The 12,737-nt window shown below is 41.4% G+C and overlaps 1 protein-coding gene across 6 annotated transcripts in view; it reads right to left on the bottom strand.

The window, feature by feature from the left end:
• myo9aa (myosin IXAa) overlaps positions 1–12,737 on the bottom strand; it is a 105,366-nt gene that overhangs the window by 42,223 nt on the left and 50,406 nt on the right. For 5 of the 6 annotated variants that reach the window (XM_018752602.2, XM_018752607.2, XM_018752604.2 and 2 more), the window contains exons 4-9: positions 12,027–12,089; positions 10,375–10,474; positions 8,847–8,900; positions 5,765–5,862; positions 5,449–5,575; positions 977–1,066 (exon numbers count right to left, since the gene is read on the bottom strand). In XM_018752602.2, coding sequence (XP_018608118.1) covers positions 977–1,066; positions 5,449–5,575; positions 5,765–5,862; positions 8,847–8,900; positions 10,375–10,474; positions 12,027–12,089 — 532 coding nt within the window. The remainder of the gene's footprint in view (positions 1–976; positions 1,067–5,448; positions 5,576–5,764; positions 5,863–8,846; positions 8,901–10,374; positions 10,475–12,026; positions 12,090–12,737) is intronic. The other variant, XM_018752605.2, reaches the window with a different exon arrangement.

Below are 12,737 nucleotides of genomic sequence, written 5' to 3'. Positions count from 1 at the left end.
TATACAGCTGAAAAGCAAGTGACCCTAGCAAGCATTATGAAAGCTGCTTCTCAGCTCATACAAGGGCAAGTCTAAATTTCTCAGGCAAAATGCTTGAATTCCATTTATTTCCTATCTACTGTGATGGCTTTGGATTCATTGGAAAGAAGAGTGTTAATGTTAGGAGCACACAACTAATCTCTCTTCATGGTGGATAACTTGACAATGAAGAACTGGGGGGGACGCAGAAAACACTACTTTCGCTGTAGAGTTTTAAACTTTTTAGGCAAGCTGCTGATTTCTCATTTAACAGTTTCTGATGTGAGTACGTAGCAGAAAAATGAAACAGCCCAAGGAACAGCTTCCTTCTGATTGACTTGACATTGATCCCAGCACCAACCCTGTGAGAACCTGTTCATCTTCATTCCACATGCAGCTCAAACCCTACCCACTCCCCTAATGCCAGACACAATTGACCAGAGCAGTGACTAATCTTGTGAGCTGGCTTGGCCATCTACAGTAACATGAGGAATTTAGATCTCTTTGTATCACTTACAAAACAGCAATGACGACACACTTCTTAACTAAAGCATTAGCTGGGCCACAAAGCCACAGTTAAGTGTCATGTTTCAGGTTTCCATAATTTTGTCAGCCACAGCTCAGGAGATTCAAGATGCTATGTGTTCAATCACTGATGATGAATCACACTGTTCAGTGTGAGAGACAGAATTGACACCTGCAAGACTACTCTTGTTTTGTCTTTGGAGACAAATTCTGGCACTGCAAAGGATTCACAGGACTAATACTAGGGTGTTCGGGTTGTACAAAAAGCAATGCAAGATATATGTAAGCAAAAGAGAAGGCTCAAAAATGAATTGCAAAACTCTTAGAAGAGAAGCTAAGCTGAGAGTGGACAACAAATCTGAAGTCGTATAAGTTGGACTTTCTTTGTGCTATAATTAGTAGTAGCACCTCCACTAAGAAAGTAGTACTGTACCTCTGCCAGTCTGTAGGGCACTATTAGTCTCTCTCCCACTGTGACAGTCTTCCTTGTGGTCAGAGCTTCAAACAGCATCTCTTCCTTTACCTGTTAGGAGAAAAGAAGAACTCATTGATTTCCTGAGAGAATTTTTTTCTTTCTCCCCTCCCCTAAGGCTACCATACTTTACATTTATTCATTTAGCTGATACTTTCCTCCAAAGAGACTTACAATGTTCAGGTACTTACACTGATTTACCCATTCATAGAGCAGTGTCATTCTTACTGAAGTAATTCAGGGTAAGAACCTTGCTCAAGGTTACCTTAGAGGAAGTGGTGGCTCTAACATTAGGCCACATGCTGGCCCATAAAGGAACTTTAGTTATCTCTTTATCCAATTAATACTGAGAAACTCAGGTGACATACTTTGCTAAATGGTGCTACAGAAGGGTTCCTCCCAAGACTTCAAGCAGGAAGTTACATACTATTGACACTCATTTACCAGACAACTTGGAGCAGGAAATCAGCAGAAGAAATATAATGAAAACAACCTACAGTCCAAAGTGTTTTAGGCTGTGTCATATGATGCACTGAGGGAATGTACCTCTAATAACCAGTTAGAGTAAAACAAAAGCTATGCTGCTTCTTTGGGAGCAACACAGAGCTAAGGCTTTCATTTAGGTGCTTGATTTGTTAGGGGGGTGAAAATAAGCCAGAATACACCTAACCACACTGGTAATCATGAAAAAATATTTTATTTTCATTTATTGACATCAGGCCCCTGTACACAAATGTAGTTGTAAACATCCAGCAGTTGAGCGGAAGCGAGTGACAGAGAAAAACTGTTGTCCGTACTGTGAATCGATCAAGATATGTACAGCTTGGGGGGCAATGGGACAGCCTGTAGCATAGTGGTTAGAACAACTGCCTTTGGGGCCAAAGGTCACAGGTTTGAGCTTCACCTCCAGCTGTAGTACCCTTGAGCAAGGTACTTACCCTCAATTGCTCCAGTAAAAATTACCCAGCTGTATAAATGGGTAAATAATTGTAACCTTAACATTGTAAGTCACTTTGGAGAAAAGCGTCAGCTAAATGAATAAATGTAAACTTTGGTTGTATTAGAAAATGATGTCTCCTCCTTCATGTACAAAAAAAAAAATTACAATTACAGGTGGTCCCCGACTTACGATGGGGTTAGGTTACATAAAACCCATCATAAGTCGAAAATGCATTTAATATATACCTCTGCGTGACAGACTGGGAGATGCGGACTGCTGCCGCTGGCCATCATTGCAAGAGAGTATCGCACCGCATGTGGCTTGTCCGGGGGGGTTTCTACTAAATGTCTATCGCCAGCTCACCATTGTAAAGTAAAAAAAAATTATAAGTTGGGGACCACCTGTAGATATATTTGATATTGGTGTTCTAATGTAAAATTCAGTTACTTCATTCTTTCCACATTAAATGCTGCACTTGAACTCGTGCTCTTAACGTGCGCTGACAAAGGATGGTACGACAGAGGTAAACCCTAATCCCACTATGTGTGAGGGAGTTTTGAGTCTTTTGGCAGAAAACCATCACTCTCTACCAATCTGAGGATGGACTTCCAACCTGTTTAAACTGGGCTGTCTGCACTTGCCTCAGAAGACTGCTGAGGTTCAGTCACCTCACACCCACAGGGCCAGCTGGCCTGGTCCATCCTATATACCCTGCACTAACCCAACCTGGTGTGGGTGTTTCCTGGGACCTCAGCCACATCTTGAATGGGCAGTCACACCAATACCTGCTATCAGCATTCACCTAACCAAACATTACTGTGCACTTAAAAATTATCCTACCTGTTCTTTTTACATACTCGAACACTTCACTTCTACAGGAAGAGGAACTTTGGCAAGATTCTCTTCAATCCATCTTTCATTAAGTCAATACTCAGGACTAGATCTCATGTGGAATTTTAATGTGTCTTAAGTATAAACAGGTACTCCAGATATACAAATTGTGTCCTTTTAATCCCTACATGCTGAATAAATTGAGTGAACTCTAAGTTCAGGAAACCTGTCTACACCCCACGCCCTGGCCTCTCGACGACTAGCTAAGTAACTCTGGGAAACATCAATGGTCGAGAAGACAGCCTATCCTGTGGAGCTGTTATACCACGCAAACAATAAAACAGTTCAATCTTTTTCCCTCTGCCAGTTCCAGAACTGCTTGCTTTGCTCTTCAACATCTGGACTACATGCGCTTCTTTCATTTTGCAGCTATGCGTATCGCTGAATATAAATAGCTCAAAGCAACTTTCTCACTGAAAAATTTAACCCTTCCACTTAACATACATCATCTCCTTAGACTTTTCTATATGACCTTGTTTTATTACATTGGCATTTGTGGTCATTTCACAGCACATTCTTGTGAAAGTGGTGTCAAGCCAAAAAAATTCATTCACTTAGACAATGGCAAAAATTAATATGGCATGTGTAATGTGGCATATAACAGGCAGAATCTTTGATTCAGTTCAGAGCAGCTTGCAGCCTCTCTCTCTCAATGACCGCAAGTCTCGGGTCTCTTGTGTACATCACTTATCAACACATCCCGACATGATCTGGGTCTGGGGAGTTGGTCTGCACGAGCTACAGATGGTTCCATTGGCGTCCAAATTCGAATGGCTGTCAGCCTATGAGAACCACATTTCTAAACGCGATTAGACCTTTAATAAAACCTCTGGGAATGCAGTGCATACACGCGCTTCTCTCAGCATACACCATCTGAAAACAATTTCTGCAAATTCTCTCTACCTCGCTTTTATGCCGTGCCTTTTTTGTTTCCTCAGCTCACTTCTTGCACTACAAACAAAGGAGAGAAGGAGATTCTAAACAGCTATGTTATTTTTAACATTTTTAAAGATTTGTCAGGTGATGCCGACAGGAGCTTGGCAGGCCCTCTTCACAGCAAGCTAAGCGCAGATGGAGAGCTCTATGTTATGACGAGGCCTCAAAGTATGGAGTCACACCTTCCTCATAATGACAGCTCTTATACAGAGAGGGGGGGGAAAAAAAAAAAAAAAAAAAACAACTGTTCTGGGCCCAGGATCCTTCTTTGTTCATCCTTTCTGAGACAAGCTTTTGCAGCCATGGGCCTGTGGGCCTGTGGGCCTGTGGGCCTGTAAGCCTTCCCTACCCAAGATCATTTCCTGCCCGCAACACCCAGTCCTGGGAATTACATTATGCTCACATCAAATTGGTGTCATTAGAAAAGACAGCAGGCTTCCACAGCACAGTAAATAGCATACACACAACAATGGCAGTTTTCTCTTTCCTTGTGAGTGGCAAAGAGGAGGTAAAGAACAGTAGAGACCTTGCACAGTATCCCATGCTTGGAAACAAGCCCGAAGAACATGGGGTGGACAAACACCAGTTAAAAGTCTGACAAGAAATTCAACTAACAATGTACATTAGCAGGGTGTGTATTGGGGAGGGTGTTGTTCTCTTAGGGGACAACCATCCTCAAGCTACTATTAAACGTTCAACAAGAAAAACCTCTGTCTCAAGTAACAAACCAACACACATCAAATTCTCAAATTATATGCTGCCTTCAAACCAAATTCCTCCCTGTGAATGAACTTTTCCATCAATTCGTGCCATTTTCTGCACAGTGCTGAGCATGTCTCCTTGCAAGGACTCTGTTGGGAACCAGCTTTTGGGAACACAATCTTGAGCTCCAAACTATTTAACAACTGCTCTATGTGAAGTGCAAATATATCTAAACAAAAAAGAGTCATAAATGACAAGCTGAGAGCCTCATTAAAAATTCAAGACAATTAAAGAACTTAGGCAATGGTAATGCCCTACTTTTGGTCTAAGATGTACTTTTATACTCAGCTGAAGTCTAGTGTTCCCATTTTTACCCCATTTTGGAGGACTGAATGACTTTCAAAAACATCCCCTTAAATATGAAGCACAAGCAGACAGTTACAATAAACTTTTTATTGGAGTATGAACTGGGAAGGAACACTAATAAACAACACTGCACACACCACTTCCTCCTGAGCTGAAGGGAGGAGGTAGAAGGCCACAGCACGGTCAAAGGGGCATTGGGGGTCTCTACATATCCCGTGACGCCCACTGTTTAGGGGAAAGCCCAAGTAACCAACATACCCTGCCTGTCAATTCAGAATGTGCTGGTACTCTTGCTCCTTTTCAATCACTTACTACTACTCAATCAGCTACTACTGATTTAATGGACACATAACTTTCAAAACAAAACTTTAGGCTTAAGGAATACATTAACCTCCTAAAGAAGAAATGTATACATACCATTTTAACACTGCTAGAACACACGGATGGAAGGCAATGTCTATTAAGGGATTAACCCAAAAAAAGAAAAACTTACAAACACCAGTAAGATCTACTCCCTGTTCAGCAATGGTGACATTTAACAATAAAGGCACGCAACACTGGACAATGAGTGATTCTGTCATGTCAAAGGCAAACTTACTTCGAGTAGCTCAGATACTGTGGGTAGCACTTCGTGATTACAGATGTCAATGGAGTCATCCCTGTATGTCTTCTTTTTGTAGCGAATATTCCCTAAATGAAGGATTGCTGACAGCAGGGAGAAAATTCTAGGAATGGAGAAACAGAAGGGAAATGTGTCATATACAGACTTTTCCCAACCCTGTATGTTTTGGATTGAAGTTGCTCCTATTCTACCTTTATACTGTGATGAGTAAACATTCCCATGTGAGGGTGCGAGAGGCTTAAGTGCCTGGCTGAGTCTGTGGTGTCCTGGAAGGCTTCTTCAGGGCACTTACTGTTTGCGTGTTGCCGGCAGGAACCCCACCATCTCCATGGCGAGCTGCAGTCGTTCAAAGTCATGTTTCAAGTCTTCCCCTTCCACGATGAAGCAGTCCTGCAGGTTCCAACACAGAATGGTGTGTTAAAGGTGGTATGGAGCTTACCACCTTCTGTGGGCTCCTTGCAGCAAATATTCCTCATTAACCAGAGAGCCACTTCAAGCCCCTTAAAACCTTGGATTTGCTTCCTATTATTTAGGGTTATACAGAATTGAGGACATATGTACAACATTTTCAAGTTGACACGTCAACGTAATTGAACTACTAGAAAAGGAAGGGAGTGGCATTTTAAAGGGCACAAGCAAGTGAGCGCCTTTAGGGTCTTAAGGAAATTTACACATAAGACCACAAAAGATGAAGAAAAAAGCAGGAGGCACACTTTGCAGATCCCAGCAAATGCTTTTGAAGAGCCAATGACTCCAATCCTAAAAAAAAGCTTATGTTTTAAATTGCATGATCTAACATGGAAAAAAAGTATTGAATGAATATTTGATACTATATATAAATTAATACAAGCTGCATAACTTAATGACGATAATTAAATGGGGGGCACCGTAAAACACCATCATTTTTGCTTAGTGTTGGAACTCAGGAGCACTTGAACTTAAACACAGTTCATCAACAATACAACTTTTGTTTGTATCAGATGATGTTCGATACCTCTGGAACAAGCATTAATTGACCCAAATGCCCAACTGTTTTCCCTACTTAACATGACATACATAAATATATATTATATATATATAAAATACATAAATATACACACACACACACAATATATGTACACAAATACATGCCTACACACACACACACACACACACACTAGAATTTATCATCAAGAACTACACAATGCTCACATTTGAAACCTGACTAATCTGGGTAATATGAATAACTCAACATCCACTTCTTACTTCAAGATTAATTTGTCCTTAAATAGCAACACACACACACACACACACACACACACACACACACACAACACAAAACCAGGCACAGTGACTCAACTGTCATTAGCAGATTTGGTCAGAATGACAAGCGATTCCACATATTTATGGATGAATTTAAGTAGGGGGCTGGTGAACGTTGTCTTGTATACTAAAATTCTGCCTATGCAGTGGAAAGTTAGAGTAATCTTCTATATGGGTCATGGAAATCTGGCCCACATACAAGATAATGCAAAAAAGCAGAAATCCGCACTTATTTTTGCTCAGCCTGGGGGATTGGATAAATGTTAAAATATAACTACTGATGACAAGATGGTCCCTGCCTTAAACAGACGGGGTCTGGAATTCTGGGTGCACTCTGCACTGTCAGGAGAACCAAAAGCACAGAGATTCAGCAATACTCCCCTGTAGTGCAGTCCACAAGCTTCCTACTAAGAATATTCACTTGACTCTGGTCCCACAGACGTCAAAGGTATGGAAAAATAGGCCCTTTTAAGTCAAATCAGGTCCATGAGACATCACCCGCACACTGTGGAATTCACAATGAGCTGAAACTGCAGAGCCAGTTACTCTAACTACACAGCTAACCTGCAAAGTTTTTTGGGAAGCGGAAGACTGGATGTGTTGAATAAAACACGTTATTAAACACTCAGCACCTGTTCTCTCTAAATCCAGCTGGCCAAGATTTCCTGGTGAAGACCTCATCTTGCCTTAATGCTCTTAAGAATGAGTCTTACTTTTAACAGCTTGTTCTAGTTTGCAGCATAGCAGATGATGGAAGAGCATACCACTTGGACCTGAAATTTCACCTCAGTAATTAACAGTCTCTTCACAGTTTGAGTACACTTCTACTCATGTACATCCTGCTTTCTTTTCCACTGCAGGAAATGTGAATATCAAGTTGTAATTGTAAATGAAAACAGGGTTGGCAAAATGAAACTATTTCAGCCAGAGTTGTGCAGGAAAAGAAAAGAATGGAAAAAAGCACTAACGTCCCTACAGTATCTGGCCAAGGGTCTCAAACATAGAGTATGCAACATTTCACAATCTTTAAGACACATCAAAAATGAAAGTCAAAAAGAGCCTAAAGAGAAATGAAAATAACAAAAAAAGTAACATTCTCTCTGTGTTTGCTGATTAATTTTGGAGGTACTGACAGAATAAACTACATGACCCCTAACCAAATTCCTTTCCATCCAGGTCAGTTTACCTTCCCCTCAGGGTATTGGGGAGGCGAACTTCTCAAACGGATTGCAAATGTGAAGTTGGAGGGGGATTCACAGACCCACATTCCATGGTTCATAGACAGCACAGAAAGCAGCTACAGGGAAGTACCTCATAACAAGCATGCAGCACAAACAGCCATTTCCACCCTTGCAAAACCCCAAACCAACGCTACTGATCAGACAGGCATGACGCAGCCTCTTTTATCATTTAGTCGTTGTGTCTCCACAACACGTGTTTTAGAATTTTTTTTTTTTTTCTTTAAATAGGGTTCTTTTAAAAACACTGATGAAATTAAGCACGGAAGGTGTGGGATGTCTAGGGTTCGTCGCGACGGATGGGTTCAGAGGACACACACCCTACAGAGGTAGAAACAGGCTGAACTGTTCCCATTAGGGCTTCAGGAGCTACATGTTATTGGCTCAGGAAAACACTGCAAACAAAAGTTCGTTTATACAGCAGCTTGTCTCCACTTTATCCAATGTTAATGAGTGCTGGTTGGCAGACAGGGACCTATGTCTGCCGAGTTGACAGAATTGAACATGACTGACGTCATGCCTCAGGATAACAAAGGAGGAAGTCAGTTGGAAGCAAGCTGACATAAGGCAAAAGTGACCACAACAACCAAGTGAGACTAATGAGGAGAGGGTGTACAGAATGGGGTAGACAAAATGCACTGAAACAAGATACACTGGAAATCAGTGAATAAAGTCCAAAATGGGGGGGTGTAGGGTAGAATGGGTCAAGGGTGGGCAGGGTGTAGATCTGCAAAACTGTGCAAGATTTTGAACACTGGAAACAGCGAGCGGGAGAGGTAAAAGCAGTTCTCTTTCCCAACACCAGCACATACACACAGCAGACAAATTACTGACCAGCTCGCTCTCACAGTAATTTTCCCAGTGCAGTCTGTGGTGTTTCTTTGTCATCTGGAAGTAAGGTAGATGGGGTTAGGCATCACCACACATGCACCACTCACCCACTACACAATGTTAATAAGGATTGCTAGCAGACACAGACACACATACACATACACACACACACACACACACACACACACACAAAATTAACAGTATGGGTCACGAGCTTTAACTATCTTTGATATAGAGCAATGGGTTTTTTTTTTTAGTTTGCATTATTGTCTTTAGTATCCACAGTGTAATTATACACCGAAGCACTAAAGAATTGTGAAACGGTAATGAATTCAGAAGAAAATCTTGTTTGAGGGATATGCTTTCAGACAGAGAAGTTACTGTCAAGCAGCTTAGCTTCAAAAACAAATCTGCTAATTCCAAGCAGATGCAAAACAACAAATGATTTGTTTTTTTATAGATTTGTTTCTTTAAGACTTGCGTTTCTCTCCAAATTGTATCACAGTATTAAAAGGTGAAATTCTGCAGACTTTTGGATCACTTGGAAAAGGCTCATTTCATATAGGGCACAAGATGGGGGATGGTATGCAGTCCTCAAGTGTGGAAAGAATTCACACCCCCACCACGTTGATTCAGATCTGTCAAAGAACCATGTGGGGCTTGGCAGGGGCGTTTCACATATACAAGCCTTTTGCTATGTAACAATGATGATACTGCACCTTTTTCATCTGGTCCATTGAAATTATGTTTTGCAAAGCTGTGGCTTATATAATAAAGGAACAAGGTGCCCTGGACAGTGTTAATGTTCTGAATGTGTTTCAGAGACCTGGTGGGCTGGGTGGGATTGGGTGAAGGAGCGAGGGGCCTGCAGCTAACAGGCTGCCAGATGTTGCGGGGACATGAGTAGGTGCCTGGCAACATGAGTACACTTTGCAGGGCTGTGTTCTGGAGAGTTGGCACATTAGCACAGGAACATGTGGCCACCATGAGCTCATAGCTGGGTGTTTTTAAAGTGGCCTGTGTTTGATCGAGCATGCAGACACTGCTATGGCTGCTGGGAAGAATGAACAATGGAATCTGTTTCCTTTTTCCTGTTTGCAGGGCGAGAAAGAGCGCGCCTGCAGCAATAAGCCTCTGGGAGCCGCCAACTGTGGGACACCGACACGTGAAAATACAGATACAGAAAACAAAGATATAGTGAAAAATGAGATTCAGATGCTAGGTGTGCATACACAAAAATACAATGTAAAGTTGCAAATGGGTGCAGATACAGAGCCCAACTATAAATGCAATGTGCAGACATAACACATTGACAAGACACATGGAAAGAGGGTAAAGACAACCTAAGGACACAAGCAGACAATGATATACACAGTACTTGGAGATAGTGGGGATGCACAGTCCAAATATGTCATGTGCTCTATCAGATCTTATCGGATCAGATAAACTGCAACAGGGTGTGGAATTGTATTCAACCACTGAAAACTCTTAAGTTCACAGATTCGAAAGGTGCGCATAACTGGAAACCCACTTGATTGAGGTAATGGTACTCTTCGGGCTTCTTCAGGTGAAATGCATTTCTCTCTTCTTCACTTGCTCCTGCCAGCAGGTAGTAAAATACATGATAGTTCCTGAAAAACAATGCAGAAGCCATGTATTGTTAACAATCTAAGACTGTTGTATAAGACTTTAAAAACATTTAAAAAAAAGAAAATTCCAATAGCAACAAGAACATCCACAATAAACGCGCGCGCACACACACACGCTGAAGCTGCTTATCCCAAGCGGGGTCGTGGCGAGCCAGAGCCTAACCTAGCAACACAGGGCGCAAGGTTGGAGGGGGAGGGGACGCTCCCAGGACGGGATGCCAGGTCGCCACAAGGCACCCCAAGTGGTACTGGAACCACAGACCCGCCAGAGAGCAGGACGTGGTCAAGACTGCTGCGTCACCACACCCCCATCCACAACAAATAGTCTGCTCAGAACACACTGTTTTATGATACCAACCTGGGTGTTGCAATACACAAGTACTGTCTACAAAAGAAGTATTTGTGAAGGGACAGAGGTACAAGTATGGCACTCCAACAGTGAATGAAAACGCTACCTTCAAATTTTGAGAACACAAGAAAAGTGCTAAACGGTTCCATCGAAGTGGCTAACACATAGCATCACAGAATTAGTTCTTAACATTTTAATGAAACAGAAAAAGCACAATGTGTGCAAATGTACACATACACTAGTGCCATTTTTTTTCACTTATACCAGTTTTCGCCACAAAAACACTTGCACAGGGCAACTTCTAAAAAAGTTTTGCAGATCTTGCCTTAGACTGGGTAAGATGAAGAAAGAACCATTATCAGTCTTGACATCACAGCAACTTGCACAACACACAATACACTTTAAAAGCTCAAACTGCGCTGAAGATAATTCCTCAGAAATATAGACCACTGCTCTGTCATCATATTCAGAGTGGAAACTGTGTGTCATAATTTTCTTCCAATGCCCATATCTAATGTTAACACTTTCTTGCCTTTGTAGGAAAGTGGTTTAATTAAACAAGAGAAACATTAATGATGAAAGCAAAGGACTATGTATTTCACCAGAACTACAGGTCTGGTGAGTGCTCAAACTGAGTGAATCATTCCTACATATTCCAGTGCACAAACACTGGTTTATTTATTCATAGAGAACTACCATCATGACTGCACTTTCATTTCACGGAGAAGGAAATATTTTTCTCGTCTAGTTTGAGTCAACATGAAAGACGAACCAAAATATTTAGCTTAACTTTGATCTGTGTTCAATACTTCCCACAGTTATGGAATGCAAATGCACAATGACAATCTCAGACATGCAAGTTAACTTTTATTGATGTTAAATTTTAACTGACAAGTATTTTTCTTGAGCCCTATATTGCAAATAAGACCTTACACGTATTGCAAAAACAAGAGGCTTCTAAAGTGCTAATGTGTATCTTTCAGCCTGTCTTTGTCTTGCTCTTTGGATACTAGTTGAAACATAAATACATTAAAAATAATCAGAGCACACTGTCAAGACACTAGCAAGGGAGATGGCAGCCTAGAAATCAAGCTCTGCACCCTGTCAGATATACAAACGGATGTGATGATTAGCACTGCCCTGAATTTTAACACTACATATACATACACTCTCTCATGCTCTTACCGTTCATTGTGCTCCTGGTACACCAGCCTCGATTTTTCCAGAAGGTACTTCTCAACATAAGCTCTGGAATTGACCAAAGCAAGTAATGAGTATGAGATGGTCAGCAAATTGTGCATGTACCTTTTCAGCATCCAGGAGGAATTCTAGACTATCAGAACGATGCTGCTTTCTCATTGTGCTAAAGACACATGAGCCACAGGTCTAACACCTCATCCAGAAGTGCAGGAGATGGCTTGATGCATCACTGAATACAGTAAAACATTGCAAGCAAGGTCTGAAGTTTACTTACGTCATACACTCAAGCCATTAAGCAAAAACTTCATATGAGCATACAAGCCACAGCTGTTAAATCCAGTGTAACTTGCTGAATTTCATTTATTTCTAATTATTTTTACAGAGTAACTCAGGGAAAGTACTTTACTAAATCCTAATACAACAACGGCAAAGAAAGGGGCTCGAACCAGTAACTTTCCTGTTACAAGTCCATGTACTTCACTACAATCCTATTAGTTCTGCCATTCATGAGAAGGGATATACAAATTGGCAGCCTGAAAAAATCACATTTTGCACATATTTCTGGCCTTCAGTCTACACAATAATCATATCAAGTCAATTCACAGTTTCACCGCCTTGTGAGTCAGCGGAGAACCTGCCAATACGCACAACGAGAATTGCATCATTAAGCAGCTAACAAGCAAGAGTCGGAGAGAT

The sequence above is a fragment of the Scleropages formosus genome, chromosome 11 (assembly GCF_900964775.1).
Source record: "Scleropages formosus chromosome 11, fSclFor1.1, whole genome shotgun sequence".
Lineage (NCBI taxonomy): Eukaryota > Metazoa > Chordata > Actinopteri > Osteoglossiformes > Osteoglossidae > Scleropages > Scleropages formosus.
This window is presented reverse-complemented; position numbering and strand designations above follow the sequence as displayed.